This window comes from Danio rerio, chromosome 25 (assembly GCF_052040795.2).
Source record: "Danio rerio strain M-AB ecotype USA chromosome 25, GRCz13ab, whole genome shotgun sequence".
Classification (NCBI taxonomy): domain Eukaryota; kingdom Metazoa; phylum Chordata; class Actinopteri; order Cypriniformes; family Danionidae; genus Danio; species Danio rerio.
Genome location: NC_141045.1, coordinates 14,115,252 through 14,133,254, shown reverse-complemented (window position 1 = coordinate 14,133,254; position 18,003 = coordinate 14,115,252). Strand labels below are relative to the sequence as shown.

General features: G+C 36.0%; 1 protein-coding gene and 2 non-coding genes across 4 annotated transcripts in view; 2 read left to right on the top strand and 1 right to left on the bottom strand.

Annotated features, from left to right (window-relative positions):
• Nucleotides 1-14,907, top strand: part of ccl39.6 (chemokine (C-C motif) ligand 39, duplicate 6) — a 41,945-nt gene extending 27,038 nt beyond the window's left edge. For both annotated transcript variants that reach the window (XM_087311940.1, XM_087311941.1), the window contains 3 exons: nucleotides 13,721-13,859; nucleotides 14,401-14,527; nucleotides 14,612-14,907. In XM_087311940.1, coding sequence (XP_087168066.1) covers nucleotides 13,787-13,859; nucleotides 14,401-14,527; nucleotides 14,612-14,711 — 300 coding nt within the window. In that variant the 5' untranslated portion in view covers nucleotides 13,721-13,786 and the 3' untranslated portion in view covers nucleotides 14,712-14,907. The remainder of the gene's footprint in view (nucleotides 1-13,720; nucleotides 13,860-14,400; nucleotides 14,528-14,611) is intronic.
• trnaf-gaa (transfer RNA phenylalanine (anticodon GAA)) lies at nucleotides 4,720-4,792 on the bottom strand. The gene has a single exon. It is a non-coding gene; the product is annotated as a tRNA-Phe (tRNA).
• trnaa-agc (transfer RNA alanine (anticodon AGC)) lies at nucleotides 5,211-5,283 on the top strand. The gene has a single exon. It is a non-coding gene; the product is annotated as a tRNA-Ala (tRNA).
• Nucleotides 14,908-18,003: the final 3,096 nt, after the last annotated feature.

Below are 18,003 nucleotides of genomic sequence, written 5' to 3'. Positions count from 1 at the left end.
TGCAGCAATCTCTGTCCACGTACATTACTTTCGGGGCTGCCTCTCCTGCCTCCCGGTAACGATTCATCAGCCCGGCCGCCATTGGTTCCAGTCCATGACCCTCGGCAGCTGACAGCACAGAGACAAGGACTTGACCGTGTTCGTTCCCCACATTAGTGCACCAGGCAGCTGTTCCCGCAGCAGCACCTGCAAGTTTCTTTGTGATCTATTAGGAAAAATAAAACTGTGTTAAATATGTACGCACACATATCCATATCTGGCAAATGTCTGGATATAAACATACCTTTTTTGTGGAGTCCATCTTTAGAACACAGCCAAAGACGGAGGTGATTTTGGCCTTGACCTCGTGCAGTCGCCCCAGAACATCCCTGGCATAGACGGCTAACAGCCACTTAGGTTTGGGTATGGCAGGTAAGAGGGGAGGCTCAGCAAACACAGGAGGTTGCACAAGGGAGGACCTTGTGAATGGTTCACAGGCAGTCAGGTACTGCAAGACTCGCTGTGTCCATGCCTCACTGTGTTGCTCCATCAGCTTTTTGAAAAGCTGAGTCACACTGTTGCCCAGTGTCCTCTCCCTCATCATCCTAACTACCCGGTTGTCACATGAGTATCTAAGGAAACAACATTATAATCAGGGAAATGCTTTGTTTGCTAAAAATTAACACAATTAAAATATTGGCATTATGAATTACCTGTATGTCAGCAAAGCTGGGAACTGACTACGGTGGCCAATATCCAGCTGTCCTAAGATGTCCTCGGACCAGGCAGGATACTTCTTTTTGCACCGCTTGCACTCCAGATACTCAGTGGCAAGGTCGTACCAGCCGTCGATGTCGAGGACCTTGCGCACCGTGCGGTAAATTCCAGCAGCTGTTAGTCTGTGCTTACCGCAGCTTAGGCGAACACAGACAAGTGGAAACAACCACATCTTCAGCGGCATCCACAGAAAAAGTGGTCGGCAGAAGAAGAGGTCAGGAGAGGCAGGTGGCTGCGTGTTAATTAGAGGGGGCTGGGGAGGATACCACCAAAGCTTCAGCTGGGACACTAGCTCTGGCTTGCCGGTTTTTAAGTTTGTTTTAAATACCGTGTTCCGGATCCACTCATGCTGGAAAGGGGGAAGCTGATCTTTCCAGTGAACAGGAAGCTCAACTGGTGGCTGATGATGTTGAAGATCTGGTGTTTTTGCTGTTTCCGCTGATGGAGACGGATTGGCACAGGCCTCTGAGTGAATAGTAACAAACAATTTATGGTTAACAATATTATGATGACTGTTGCTTTTGATAGTAAGGTGCCACAAATTATGCCCATGAACAGCCAGTGAAGCAATAGTTTTGGATAAGTATTATTATTAATATGGGTATACTTAGAAATACAAGTTAAGAGAATGGTACTGTTAGAAAGCAAAGAAATTAGTGTGCACTTTATTGATGAAAGGGATATGGAATTAACACAATTCTCTGCGAGTGAGAATCATATGAAATGGAGTAAGTAAAATGAGGCATGATTAGTATAAATTATTGAAGCACAAAGACATGAAGCATGCACACAGATACAGTAAGGAAAAACTGCTCAGCTGATAATGACAGCAATGAATCACCACCATCTAAGAGAGTGAGTGAGAAGAGCAAGCGACGTGGAAAAGTTATCTGATGAATGTTCAATAATGATTAGTTCGGAAACGCAAATAAATACACTGAAACCTTTGAATATCCTTAAGGTTTTGAAGAAGTGCACTCAAAGAATGCATCCCGCTTGAGGCATGATGTGACAACTCTGTACTGTAGATAAAAATTTGATTCATTATTTTTTGTAAAAAAAAATACTTAGTGTGTTTTCACAAAATATTGTTATAACATTTTCATTTTTGTCGTGTGCCACACCTGCAAAGAGCTGTGCTTCACATTGTGATGCAGCAAACACCAGTTCTTCATCATCTTCAGCTGTGGATCTGGAAGTGCCTGGAGCATAAATCTTATATTTACAATATTACTGTAAAAAATACACACAGCCAAATGTACAATACGATGGTGCTTACTTACCAGTAGTAAAAAGCTGCCTTTGGGCCATACGTTTGGCTGGGGGTTCTGCTGTAGGAGGAGATACAGTGGACTGCAGTTTTGGATCTGGAAACAGAAAGTTTGACATAACAATAAATAAACACATATATAACTGCTGTTGGGATAATTCTGTATCATGCTCAGTATTCACTCTCCTACTTACAGGGTTTAACAGGTGACATCAGTTTTTTTGCCAGCTGTGAAGGAGACAAGTGCTTGCCCCTTGCCAACAGCGATTTCACAGTGGCAGTCTGCTGTACACCTGTTTGGATGGCTGCAGGTGGAGGAGCAGGGACACTGGATGCTGCAGGTGGAGGTGCAGAGGCAGCAGCAGAAGCCAGTCTTTTCAGGACATACGTCTTGAAAAGTGCCATGTTGGTTTTTGGCCTGGCATCTGCCTTAACCAGGTACCTGATGAGGGCTTGGGCCTCCTTGCTCTGGTCCTCAAACACATCTTTCATGGACCGGCCCTTAAAGTCACCAAACTCCACCATCAAGCACCCTGTATCTCCTTTTGCCCTGGCTTCTGCTTGCATTTCCTGTTTCCTCTGGTACTTCTCTACTTCTTCTGCAATCTCCCTGATGGAGGAAGTGTACTGAAGAAACAGGTGTTTGTTTTCTGACAAGGGTGTTGTCTGCAGCTTCTCATCAGAAATGCTAAGCACCAGGTACACCGCATACCCCAGAGCATGCTCTAGGAGCCATCTAAATCTTTGGCCCTGGTACTTGCCAAACTGAATCTTGCAGTGAGCCAGAACTAAAAACTGGTCACTGGAGTCTCCACCATTGCTGCTGACGAAAGCAGTGGCCTCTGCCAGCACCTCTTCCTTGGGTTTGGCCCTTCCAGACTCCCTGCTTACAAGGCGCTCTGCCTCTGCAGATGGCCCCAAGAGGAGTCTGCTTGATGTCGCTGATTGGCGGCGGAAAATCGGGTATGCATACATTTTTCTGAAAAAAAAAAAAAACATTAGAGAGAACATTACCTAGAGCAATCAGAAAGATACATTTACATTAAGTGTGAAACAATAATTTAACAAGGTAGATAATCCATATTATTGCAGTAGTAAATATGACCATGACCATAAAATGGACTTCTGGTGAATTTTCTACACATATGCCTAATATATGCATGGTAGTACAACTTAAAATCCATATAAATAAATGAGAAACAACAGAAATTAAAACATTAAGTTATAATATACACATTAAACTCTTAAGTCTTTACATTATGACTTTAATAAATAAAATGTTTGTACTTCAGCTATTTAATATAACTATTCTGTTGTGTAATATATCTGAAAACACAAGTAATAAAATAAACAAAATACAATATATGCTTATAATATTTTTACAATAGATTTATAAAATACAATACAATCTAATTACTAAATATATATCATATATTGTCATAAACAAGTGTTAAACTCAAATGTTTTTAAAGTTTGTGCAGTCGTCTTTATAAATATAACTTTGTTTTACCTAAAATAGAATTATTTTAAAATTATAGAATTATTTGCTAAATTAAATGTTTAAGAAAAAACTGTTTAACTCTGTATTTCATGCAATTACATTATAAGTAACTGTAACTGTACATTTAAGTACAGTAACGTTAACTTTTTAGAGTGTACACCGCGATTATAGGGCCCAATATTGCTAGGTCGAATGGGGGCATTATTATTCTAAACAAATATCAGAACATTTTGTTTAATCATTTAACCAAATGGCGATGATTCCACCTTTTCTGATCACGAGCGACATTTGCTCTGTATTTATCATGGGAAACATTACCGTTTTACAAGTTATGAAGAAAACATCTGCCATAACGTTAACTTGCTGTCGATTGTAACTTATTATTTAACAGAAATACACACAGTATAATAAACTAATAATAAACTAATAATAAAGTAGTGTTACATCTGGCTTACCTGATTCAAAGATGACGATTATAATAAAAGCGTCGTGTGATTGGTTAAAAGTAAGCCATCGAGGAGAAACGCGATTGGTCAAACATACGTCACAGCAAAAAGAAATGCGATTGGTCAAAAGTAAGCCACTGAAGTGAAACGCGATTGGTCGAAATGACGTCAGCGCAAAGACAAACGTGATTGGTCAAAAGTAAGCCACAGGGGTTAAACTCTATTGGTCAAAAGTAAGCCACCGAGGTGAGACGTGATTGGCTCATGTGGGCTAACTTTGGGCTTACTTTGGCTCTGTAGACGGGATGCTGCAGGCGCATGCGAGAGGTAGCGGGATCGATGCCCGCATTCTCCACATGAATCTCCGCATCTGTTTTCATGCGTTTCACACTGGCTTTCATTGCATAGCTGGTTGCACCTTAAGACTTTATAGTGAAACTTCTTACGTCAGCTTTGCCGGTTCCTGTCTAGTGCTTATCATTGCAACCCTTCAGAAGCCCTATCAAGTCACAGTTTTCTTTTAGTCAATGGTGTGTCCGCAGTGGGACATCAAAGCGCTAAACCTATTGAAGATCGCTGTCGATTAGGCCATTGGAATCATCACCAGAAGCGACGTGACCATCTGGGAGGAAGATGGCGTTTTGGTCAAGTGGAAGCAGGTGGATTTAAGTGTGAAGCAGCTAGGCTTTTTGAGTGACTTTCGGTTCCCTGACCCTCATGCCAAAAACTGAACAACAACACTGCTTTGCCAAAACCCGGGATTGAACCAGGGACCTTTAGATCTTCAGTCTAACGCTCTCCCAACTGAGCTATTTCGGCTGTCTTATGTCAGCTGCTCTGCAGCATGGATGCCGGTGAGACCGAGCAGAGCTCTTGAATGCATCTGAGGCGTAGGAGGGTAAAAGTTTGGCCAGTACGGGTATCGAACCCGCAACCTTGGGCTTATTAGCACCACGTTCTAACCAGCTGAGCTAACCGACCACTTTCTGCACGCTAACATAGAAATCCAGGGCAGTGCCAATGTGGAGTGATTTAGGGATAACTTGTCATTCGGCATGCAGGACTCCTCACATGTTCCCTGGAGCAGGACCGGGTAGGACCTTTTAAAAAAAGCATGCTATTCCAAGCAATTTGACGAATAAATATCAAGCAGGGCAAAGGGGCCACCGCAGAGCAGATGTGATCTTTTTTTTTATTTTTTGATTACGTCGAAAATAGCCAAATTTTTTTCCAGCAAGGGGAATTAGCTCAAATGGTAGAGCGCTCGCTTAGCATGCGAGAGGTAGCGGGATCGATGCCCGCATTCTCCACATGAATCTCCGCATCTGTTTTCATGCGTTTCACACTGGCTTTCATTGCATAGCTGGTTGCACCTTAAGACTTTATAGTGAAACTTCTTATGTCAGCTTTGCCGGTTCCTGTCTAGTGCTTATCATTGCAACCCTTCAGAAGCCCTATCAAGTCACAGTTTTCTTTTAGTCAACGGCGTGTCCGCAGTGGGACATCAAAGCGCTAAACATATTTAAGATCGCTGTCGATTAGGCCATTGGAATCATCATTAGAAGCGACGAGTGACCATCTGGAAGGAAGATGGCGTTTTGGTCAAGTGGAAGCAGGTGGACTTAAATGTGAAGCAGCTAGGCTTTTTGAGTGACCTTCGGTTCCCTGACCCTCATGCCAAAAAACTGAACAACAACACTGCTTTGCCGAAACCCGGGATTGAACCAGGGACCTTTAGATCGTCAGCTTTGCCAGTTCCTATCTAGTACTTATCATTGCAACCCTTCAGAAGCCCTATCAAGTCACAGTTTTCTTTTTACTAAAGACTACTAATTAAAAGTTGATTTGTCTTCTACACCCACAAATTTTCTTTTAATGCAGCTTTACCTATTTAGTTGAATATATGTAAAAACTAAACTTATTTCATGCAACGAGTTCCCACGCAACAATCTAGTAAAGTCAACTAATTTGGGTTTACAGTGCACTTGATGGTCATAGATACACAGAAAGGGAGATACAGAGTAACAGGATGCAAAGGTTCAACCAAAGGAAGGTGCCCAAAACTCTGTCCTGGAGTGTCCTGCAAAAATTTTTGTTGCCAACCTGTCAATACATTTCCAGTATGCTAGTTAGAGCCTGAGTAGCTGGTTCAGGTGTCTAATTGGGGTTAGAACTATGTACCACCAGGATCAGGTTCGGGCACCCCTGACCTAAAGCCAAGTGACAAAAATGTGGCACCCATATTTGCTTCACAGGTCCCACAGTGAATTATAAACATTGGTAAATAAGTACATTCATTCAGTACGCCACAGGAACATACAATACATCATGGCTAGTTATTAATGAAATATTACTTGTTGATGTTGTTTATGTTAAATGAACACTTTTTCTAATGTATTTATGGGTTGTTTGTACCTCATTTTACATATAATAACATACAAAAAAACCTTGGTGTTTTAGTGCCCTAACTGCACGTTGTTGTCTTGAGGCAGCAAACCAAAATGTGGTGGGGCTAGGTTGGAGCACATTTTATGATTGATTTATTATAAGGAATCCCCAAGCACTTAAATATTCATTCATTCTCTTGTCTGCTTAGTCCCTTTATTAAACCGGGGTCGTCACAGCAGAATGAACCACCAACTTATCCAGCAAGTTTTTATGCAGCGGATGGCCTTCCAGCCACAACCCATCTCTGGGAAACATCCACACACACACACATTCACTACAGACAATTTAACCAACCCAATTCACCTGTACTGCTTGTCTTTGGACTGTGGGGGAAACCAGAGCACCCAGAGGAAACCCACGCAAAGGCAGGGTGAACATGCAAACTTCACACAGAAACACCAACTGAGCCGAGGTTCGAACCAGCAACACAGCAACCTTTTTGCTATGAGGCAACAGCACTACCCATTGCATCACTGCCTCGTCCCTCTAAAAAAATGTTAATTTTATTTTTTCTTTATCAAAAATATCATGCCATTGTCTCAGAAAATATTGGATAACTCCCACTTTATACTCTTTTAAAAGAAAGGTACCAGGAAGAGCCAAAAAGGTTTTATTTTAAAAGATTTGTTTTTAAATAAAAAGTTTCTATGGTTGTTAAAGATATTATGTAACAATCAATAAAGAACTGAGTGTATTTAAGGAATAAATCTGTTTATTAATCTATTTTAATTTTAGATCCAACCACCTTCAATTCACACAGTCTCTAGTAGTCTCGAACAGCTTGATTAGTTGGATCAGCTGTGTTTGATTATAGTTGGAGCCAAACTGTGAAGAGCTTTGGTTCTCCAGGAATACAGTTTGAGACCAATAAATTTAAGATTTTCAGTTAATAATTATTTTACATAACTGGTCATAACACTAGTAAAGTGATCATTTCCAAATTCAGCAATCGATTTAAATGAATGATAATTAAACAAATATCATGTCATCAAATGTCATCATTGTATGTGGTTCGATATACATCCTCTCTGTGCATAAAATCAAACAGACATGCGGGGATCAGAAAGAGGTCATGAAGAGTAAAAAGTGAAAAACCACACAAAGAAAGAAGACACTTTAAGAAGCAGAAGTGAAATATTGCTAAATTCCCCATCTGTCCAGACCTCCGGTCGGTTCATCTGTAAATACACTGTAAAAAATTCCAGGTTCCAACAATGCATTCATGTTGTCCTAACACAAATCTAATAAGTTAACTTAATAAACTGAAGTGGACTGAACATGAAACAATTAAGTTATCCCTATAATTCAAAAGGACGATGTTGTTTTAGTTAATTTTAAATAAATACAACCAAATCAGTAAAAGTTGGGACCGTATGGAAAAAGCAAATAAAAAAGAAATTAGTGATTTCTAAATTTACTTTGACTTACATTTGCAGACAATATGAACACAAAATATTTACTCAAAATATTTTGTGTTTTGTCTGGTCAACTTCATTTCATTTGTAAATATACATCCTTTCCTGTCGTTCAGACCTGCAACACATTCCAAAAACAGCTGTGATAGGAACAGTTTTGAGCTAGTAATTGGGTAAATTGGTTAAAAATGATTTGATTTGAAATAAGTGATGTCGACAGCTGATTGTAATTATATTTTGGAAGAAAAGCAGCATCCAAGAAAGGTCTAGTCCTTTAGGAGCAAAGATGGGCCAACGATCGCCAGTTTGCCAACAAATATGTGAGAAAGTTATTTAAATGTTTAAAAACAATGTTCCTTAAAGAAAGACAGGGAGACATTTGGATATTTCACCTTCAACAGTCCATAACATCATTAAAAGATTCAAGGAATTTGGAGGAATTTTTGTAAAGACCAGAGGCGCAAACCAAAGCTGAACAACCATTATCTCCGATCCCTCAGATTTTATTAGTCTATAAGTAATATCACCATGTGGGCTCAGGACTACTTTGGAAAACATTTGTCAAGTATCACAATACATAATTACATCCACAAATGCCCGTAAAAACTGTACTGTGGCAAAAGGAAGCCCTGTGTTAACAGTGTCCAGCAGTATCATCAACATCTCTGGGCTCAGAGGCATCTTGGATAGACCCTCACAGTGGAAACGTGAACTGTGGTCAGATGAATCAGTATCCCAGGTATTTTTTGAGAGAAATGGACGCCGTGTGCTCTGGACCATAGAAGAAAAGGATCATCCAGAATGTTACTAGCATCGAGTAAAAACCCAGGGTCTGTTACGATATGGGGTTGTGGTAACTTGCACTTCTATAATGGCACTATTAATGCTAAAATGTACATAGAGACTTTGGAGCACAAGATGCTGCCTTAATTTTTCCCTGTTTGTCTGCAATGAAATACAAGTCAAATTAAACTTAGAAATCACTTTTTTTTTCTTTTTTTTTTGCGTTTTGTTTTTGTCCCAACTTTTTCTACTTCGGGTTGTAGTTTGATGAAGCACAACAAATATTTTTTGCATGTACATTGTGTACACAATTGCTTCATGTTGCTTAAACACAAATTGATTGAGTTAACTTAATTGTTTATACAAATGTAAGTGGATTGAACACAAAACAATGAAGTTGTCCTAAACACAGCTCAGTAATTCTGTTGATTCAGCTCATTTTAAATACATACACTGAAAAATTTTTGCAAGCAGAACTGTTGCAAACAATTTATTTGTGTTGAACTTAAACAAACAAATTAAGTTTAATAATGTTCAACTTAATTTGTTTGTTTAAATTCAACACAAATAAATGGTTTGCAACCACTAAACTTAAAAAAACTAAGTAAATCCAAGGAATCATCTTTGAATATTTTTTTTTAGTGTAGTTTGAACAAGCAGCAAAAACTATTTTTGGAGTGTATAATAGTTTGTTTTATTTATGACTATTATTTGTTGAAGTGTTGGTTGAGGATGGCCTGGGCGACTGTGGAATTTTCCGGCCTAAAATCGTGTAACATCCGCCCCTGTCCTCATTAACAGAGGTGTTATGATAAGAAAAGCAGCCTCCCCCTCAGACCCATGCCCACCTCGCCAACCAGCCCACCAGTTTCATGCCCAGGCATAAAAAATTCCTCTTCTCATGCTGCCCAAAATAACGACACTATGTAATCCCCCACCCATCTATTTACCTTCACATGATTGTGTTTTACCGAGGACTGTTTTCGTTTAAATTTTAAAATATGCTATGTTGTTTTTATTTCTTTATTATTGGAGAATATTTCTACATCTAAAAAACCTGAGCAATAAGATCATGATGTTGAATCACATTTTAGCATCTTTAACTCTTGTTTAGGATGAGATTTAGATGAGATGGTAAAGGACAACTGCACTATAAAAAGGCTAGGTTGCACATAATTAATTTGTGTTGGTACATGTAGTAATAAGGTTAACTCATTAGGTTGTTCAGATTTAGCTGGATTAAACGTGAAACAACTGAGTTGTCACAAAAAAAAAAACCTCATGAATTGTGGTGTTTCAGGTGACGCATTGGCGCAGTAGGTAGTGCTGTCGCCTCACAGCAAGAAGGTTGCTGGTTCGAGCCTCGGCTGGCCCCTGGGTACCGGATTAATAAAGGGACTAAGCCGAAAAGAGAATGAATGAATGAATTGTGTTGTTTCAGCTAGTTTTAAATAACTAGTTTGTAAAATCTGCAAATGCAATTTTTTTCAAGTGTGTGATGAAGCAACCTCTGTGAGAATTGCTCTGGAATACAAGTTTTACTATTGAGCAAGACTCATATGCCCCATCAGACCTGCATGTTTCTCTCCTATAGTATTTTTGTTTGTTTCTAGGACTAAAGCTGCTGCATGAATGCTAAAGGTTTAAACAAAATTGAAACCATCAACTAAAAGACAGAGCCTCCTAAAGTTTACAAACACAAGCTCAGTCATTCAAAGGATAGAAAATAGAAAATTAGGAAAATAGTAATTAGGTAAGAGTTTATGGAGTCCATAAAAGTATAGACTTCTTTTTGAAATGTGGGCCATTTCCAAGCAAAATATGTGAGGAAGTTCGTTTTTGTACATTACTTAGTAAATAAAAATTCTTTCAGTTCCCCCTAAATGTTCTTTTGAACAACATCTGTCATATTATATTTAGACCTCCTTCCAGTTTTCAATGAAAAAAAAACTGTCCGCAATTTTAGTTAGGACAACACACTCCAAGTTAGTCTGGTGTTTATTTTTATTTGCATTAAATCAGACTAACAAATGAACCCATACAGGTACAGAGAACTATGCATCTATAAATAAACATTCTTATTTGAAAACATGTTCAGTTTTCAAAATCTAAATTGGCTTATTTTTATAGAATATCTGATCAGCGAAAAAGCTGGAAATATGTTGTTTGTGTTTTTGTCAATTATATAAAGTCATAAATATTTGACGATGGACTCGCATTTTTAATCATTTTTAGTTGTATACAAACAGGATTCAGTTATTCTGCTTATTGTTGAGATGTTGTTTTGTGATACATTTTTCAGCTACAGTGTATACACAGTAAAAAATGCTGTAAAGTTTACATTATTACTGGCAATTCTGGATGCCAGTAATACTGTAAAATTTACAGTGCACTTGTAAATTTACAGAATTACTGTAAAAAATAGCCAGTAATACTGTAAAATCACCAGTAATACTATGAAAGAGCCAGTAATACTGTAAAATTTGTCGGTTAAACTGTAAAATAGCCAGTAATACAATGAAAATTGCCAGTAATATTATAAAATAGCCAGTAATACGGTAAAATTTTGCCAGTAAAACTGTAAAATAGCCAGTAATACTGTAAAATTTGCCAGAAAAACTGTAAAATAGCCAGTAATACAGTAAAATAGATAGCAATACTTTAAAATAGCCAGTAAAACTGTAAAAATTGGAAGGAATACTGTAATAATTAACAAATGGGCTATAAAAGAATAATTACAATTGTGCTGTAAAACTACCAGTGCAATTGTAATTGTTAATTTGCAGTGCTCTCGTACATTTTGCCAGTGATACTGTAAAATAGACAGTAATACTGTAAAATTGGCCAGTAATCCTGTAAAAAAGCCAGTAACACTAAAATTTACAAACGCGCTATAAATTAATAACTACAAATGTATTGTAAAACTACAGTGCATTTGTAATTGTTAATTTGCAGTGCTCTTGTAAATTGTACAGTAATGCTGTAAAATAGTCGGTAATACTGTAAAATTTACCAGTAATACTGTAAAGATTGCCGATAATGTATAAAATTTACAAACACGCTATAAATTGATAATTATGATTGTGTTGTAAAACTACAGTGCAGTTGTATTTATGAGTTTGTAGTGCTATTGTAAATTATGCCAGTAATACTGTTAAAATTGCCAGTAATGCTGTAAAATTTACAAACACACTATAAATTAATAATTACTATTGTGCTGTAAAACTAAACCGCAATTGTAATTGTTAATTTGCAGTGCTCTTGTAAATTTTACAGTAATACTGTAAAATAGCCAGTAATATTGTAAAATTTACCTGTAATACTGTAAAGATTAACAATAATTTATAAAGTTTACAATATATAATTATTTATAAATTATAACCATTTATAATTATGATTGTGTTGTAAAACTACAGCGCAATTGTAATTGTTAATTTGCAGTGCTCTTGTAAATTTTACAGAATGATTGGCAACTAAAATTGCCTAAAAAACAAATAGAAAAATCTAAAATTACATGTAACTTCACAACTTTTTTTAGAAATTAGGATTGTTTTTGAATTTAGGGCCACTAAAAATTAATTTGAATTATAGGGAAGGCTAATATATGTTGTAGAACTGTTTGACAGCTTGTAAATGTATTATCATTCTCTGGTTAAACAAGTGAGACTACAATACATTATACACTAGCAGACATCAGTCGGGTTGGGTTATCAGTTACACAGGACATTATTTGTCAGCAAATATCACAGGTTTTAGTGGCTTATTCCAGAAAGTGAAAACCAAATGTATAATTTTGATTTTTCACTAAATTTAATGTCAATAGCTTCTGGGTGCCATTTGCTGATGTCACCTAATCTTAATATAGTTGTTTAACCTTTGCCGGCAGCATGTTTGACACCTCTGGTAGCCTATAGATAGATGTATAGGGTATTTCCTATATGAAAATAGCACTTACATCTTCAGGCAGAAGATAAGATAAAAGACCCCGTGTTATTTTCTACCCAGAAGAAGGGTGCTACTGGTTTACTGAATCAGCAATTGGTATTTCTTTCTATCATCTATACTGGCAGTACATATTCATCATATTTTGTTCTCTTGAGGTAAATCATGCCTGAATAATTAAAGGTTCAATCATGTTTCTGACACTGTGTTGTGCTCAGTTTGTGAGTCTAATTATGACATATTTGGTTATAAATGTTAGTCTACATGTTTGCAAGATTGTTTCCTTCATTAAAACAAAATTTAAAAAATTGTATTTCTGAAATATAGCTATTCGTTTTTATGCTCTTAAAAATTAAGGTTCCAGGAAGAACTAACAAGTTTTTTTTTAACAATGACGCCACTGTTTTGGTTCCTCAAACAATCTTAAAGTGAAAGGTTCTTGAAAGAACCATGATCTAAAAAGTCTTTTGGAGAATTAAATAGTTCCATGAATGTTAAAGTCTCTTGAATTATCAATGCCAATAACAAAACTTCATTTTTTATTCTGGCTGAAATAAAACAAATAGGACTTTCTCTAGAAGAAACATATTATCGGAAATACTGTGAAAATTAATGCTCCATTAAACATCACTTGAGAAATATTTTTAAAATAATATTTCAGACCAGGGCTAATAATATTGTCCTCAATATGTTTTTAAAAACATTGTAAACATTTAAACACTGTGATCCAAATGTCACACAATATACTAAATATTTTGCAGAGATAAGGTTACTGAAATGTTTTACATGTTGAAAGGGAGCAATGTGAATCATACATGGTGTTTGTGTTTACATTTCACTTTCAAGATGACGCTCACACTTTAATTAGCTGATGAACGAAGAGAAACTGGGCTTGTCACTTTCACACGCATCTATATTTGGATATTTGTAGGAGGTCATTTTAATTAGAAAGCTTCAGTACTGTAGGCTCGGGGTATTTCCTTTGTAGTTTGCACTATGCTGAATAATCTATATTTATATATTGCACTTTAAAAATGCAGAGGAAGACGGGCATTTTTTTTCCTACTCAAAAAAGTTTGCGTCACTGATCCAGAGATTTAGAGCAGGGGAATTCTTTCAGAATTGACATTAACTAATGTTCTCTCTCTATATAATGGAGCTCTGGCAGTTCACCAGACACTCAGACTCAGTATCTCTCAACTGGTTCATCAAGCATACCTGAAGAATGAAGATCATCATGAAGACCGCTTTACTGTTTGCAGTGCTGTGCTGCGCTCTTCTGCCTCAACCCTCAGATGGTAAGTCTGATTCTGATCTCTCTCCTCTTTCATGGGATGTAAAGTGCTTCTTGCTCCAGATTTCCCAAAGCAAGGCAGTCTTTCTCCTTAAAAAACAATCATTTCTCTGATTTAACCATTATTAACTAAGTAAATTATATTGTTTGACCAATTTTATACAAAAATAACTGTATAAGCCCTTGACTCTAATAATTTAAAATAATAATAATAAAATGTAGAACCTGAATTTATCCAATTAATTTGAATTTTGTGTTAGAATTGTATGAAAATTAGCACATATTTAATACATCATGCCTGATTTTTATATTTAAGTCAAATGTTATGAGCATGTAATTAAACAGTCTTTAATCCTTAATGTAATGTGTTCCTGAATTTGCAATATTTGCTATACAGAGAGAGTCCATGCATTCATTTATGTTTCCTTATTTAATGGTTTTATTTTTATTTAGCACCCCTTTGAACTGTTAAGTCCCCCAATTAGCACCACCAATGAACAAACAGGCTGAATCCCATTTTACATGTAAACCTTTTACATTTTAAGGTCAAGAATCTGCTGATGCTGCAAACAGTATGTGCTGCTTTGGTAAAGGCAGTAACATCAAAATTCCTCTGAGACGACTGGAGTATTTTTACTGGACAAGCAGCCGCTGCCCCCTCAAACACGTTGTGTGAGTATCTCTTCTATATATTACTGCTAACAATATATTCTCACTTCATACTCATGTTTAAAGCTTTATTCTCATCTGCTTTAGGTTTGTTACAATAGCAAAGAAACATCTCTGTATGAATCCAGACAATGAGTGGGTCCAGAAGGTCATAAACATGAAATCAGGTTCAGGCTCATCAGTATGAAACTTGGAAGATATTTTCTGCACTTACTTGGATACATACCCCATACATATGACCATTTGTAAAATAAAGCTGCAAAATAGTATCTCAACATTTCAGAGTGTTGTTATTGTAATGTATTGCATGTATTATTATTCTGTATTATTCAAATGTGTTGATCTTGTTTATGTGTCAATAAATGTTCATGATCTCATGCAAATGTTGAGTGTTACTATTATTCCTTATTAAAATAGTCTCATGTTAGTTGTCAAATACTACTACTGTTTCTTTTTCTGTATAGTTTGGGTCAGCTTTACAAACCGGAGCCTCTGAAATATTTGGAGATTTTTTTTAAATAATTAAAGTATTGCAAAATTATTTAAATAAAATATAATAAAAAATAACAATAAAATCTAAAAATATACCAAAGTTTTTTAAATAGATTCAAATAAATATGCAAACTGTCTATTTTAACAAACAAATAAATACAGGTAAAATAATCAAATAACTGTCATACAAATGTTTTTAAATATAATTAAATTAAATAGTTTATTTATAAGTGCTGCTTAAATTACAAGAATTAATAATATTAATATAATAGAAGAGAAGCTGAAATTATTTTATACTTTAAATATACAGTGCTGAGCATAATTGAGTACACCCCATATTGCAAATGTATGTTTTTATCCATTTCTCAGTGAATATAGGCAATTTTGGTTCATTTGAATATATATGAATATGATATTTTTATTAAAATAATATTTTTTTCACCAAACATATTTAGAAATGTAAAGATATATATATATATATATATATATATATATATATATATATATATATATATATATATATATATACATATATATATATATATATATATATATATATATATATATATATATATATATATATATATATATTTTTTTTTTTTTTTTTTTTTTTTTTTTTTTTTTTGCTTCTCTTGAAATTTCCTCTTGTTTAAATTTGAATGTAATAATTTTCTATTACTTATAAATTTGGCTGTACTAGTTTTAGGACCGTTATCGTAAGTTATTTTGTTAGATAATCTCCAGATTTGGCTTCAGCATTGATTAATCTAATGTATATGCAAATATAATAGTGTATAGCTTCCTATTAAAATATGAATTTAAAAAAAGAGATTTATGAGAGGGGTACTTATATATGCTGAGCAATGTATAGCAAATAATATTTCATAACCATTTATAATAATATACCTTCACAGTATAAATTGGGTCTTGGGCCTGTGTGGCATCTAAAAGTTTAAAAGCCCTGTTTGTGTAACAGTGTTCATTACATTTGAGGATCAGTTATAATAATTATTCTGTTAATTGTTAATAAATGATTTTTAAAAAATGATTTATTTGATGAACAGTGTTGTCTGTCACTAGGATAATTTCCTCAAATGCAGCTTTTAGAAATAAATGTTCTTTACATTTTATTCATGAGGTCTATTTTATAAACAGAATCAATCATTTAACATTTCTGTTCTAAAGAAAACCTAATTTCATATTTATTATTATGAAAATGGCACAATATGCTATTCGATTATTCCACTAGATGGCACACGGGCATTGTTATTTGAATCGTCTTAAAATCTGTTCTCCCAATTGAGTAAAGTTTTTAATATATTTCCACCATTTTTTTTCTTTTCTTTTCTTGTTTGATATCACAATGCTGGCATATACTGTTTCTCAGATCTGTTTATGTTGTGTCTAAATTAAATATTAGTTAACAAAACGTCACGTTTAAAGTGACGACGAAACAGTGGATCATCCGGGTAACTTTGGGGAACTCCTAAACTACGATTTGTTTGCACATTTTGGACGCAGCATCGGACATTCTCCTGTGGTTTCTCATAGCTGCAGAATGAAGACTCCATTATTATTGTTAGTGTGTGTGGTGATGTTGTGCTCGCTGCCTGATTCCTCATCTGGTGAGTCTGACTATAGCCCCTTTCACACAGTGATACCGGAAAATATCCGGAAAATTTACGGAACGACTTTACCGGTATGTTCAAAAAAGCGCTGTTCACACAGGCGAGGACGTTACGGAAATTTTCCGGAAAAGAGCATTCACACATCCATTCCAAAATACCGGTAAATTCTGACATCATTCACCACAAATGAGCTTTAAACGGCTGCGCTTGTATTTGTAAACATTTGACTAAATTACAAACTCTTTTGATGATCAATATTGTAAACAACTTTCACAGGATCATATTCGCATGTCGAGATGTTCGTAATATGTGCATGTGCTGCCGCTCACAGGCTGTTTCATGGGCACACGCAAAGCTTGAAGGTAAACAAACAACGGCTTATCATAAGCATCTTATCGATGATTATTTGCACAGTTGGCATTAAGGAGAACATATAAACCTTATCTGACTAACTTCTAGCAGCTAAATGCGTCTGGAAAAATATTCAAAGGCTTTTATTCTCACAAACCGCGCGGACGTAAATGCGTCTGACTGTTGTGATTGGCTAAAGCAGAAGTCTTACGTCAGCACGTTCTAGACGTGCACGCGCTTATTCCGGAAATATTCCTTCTGCGTTCACACAGCGCAGCATTCCGGCAAATTGCCGGTAATGTTACAACTTCTCTTTCCGGAAAATAGCCAGAACGAATTTACCGGTATTTTCAAAAAGGACCTGTTCACACATACAACCTTTCCGGAAAATTGCCGGTAATTTTCCGGAAAGGTCTGTATGTGTGAAAGGGGCTTATATCAAATCTCTTTTATAGGATTAAAAGTTAATGCCAGGGCCCTTGTCTACTGGTAAGATGATTATAAAGTCGAAATCTCGACTGATACACCCCACTGGGTCACCAATGAATAAAAATTACAAACAGCCCTGCTGTTTTCAAATACTAAATTGCTCGCATCAGTTAAGATTGATAATTTGATTGTTTCAAACTGTTTAAAAATATGGCGTCAAATTAAGAAGTGCTGCAAATTACCAGACACTAACTTACTACTTCTGCCCTAATATATCATAATCATGCATTCCCCTCTCTATTTCTGACACGACATTCAATATAGCTCATAGCTGTATGAAATCCAAAAGTTAACTTTCCAAATCACCTGTTTTTAAATGGTCTGTCTTTAAAAGTGAGGGGAATGTTTCCCCCTACGCCCCTGATTCCTGGCAGGCATAAATTATTTCAATTTAAAGAAACGCATAGACTGCACTACTCAAAATCTAAATTACACAGAATTTATTTAACCGTTTCCCCTACATGTGACAGGTTGTAAGTCTGCTGAAGGCTCCCTGACCCACCTCTTTTTTCATGTCAC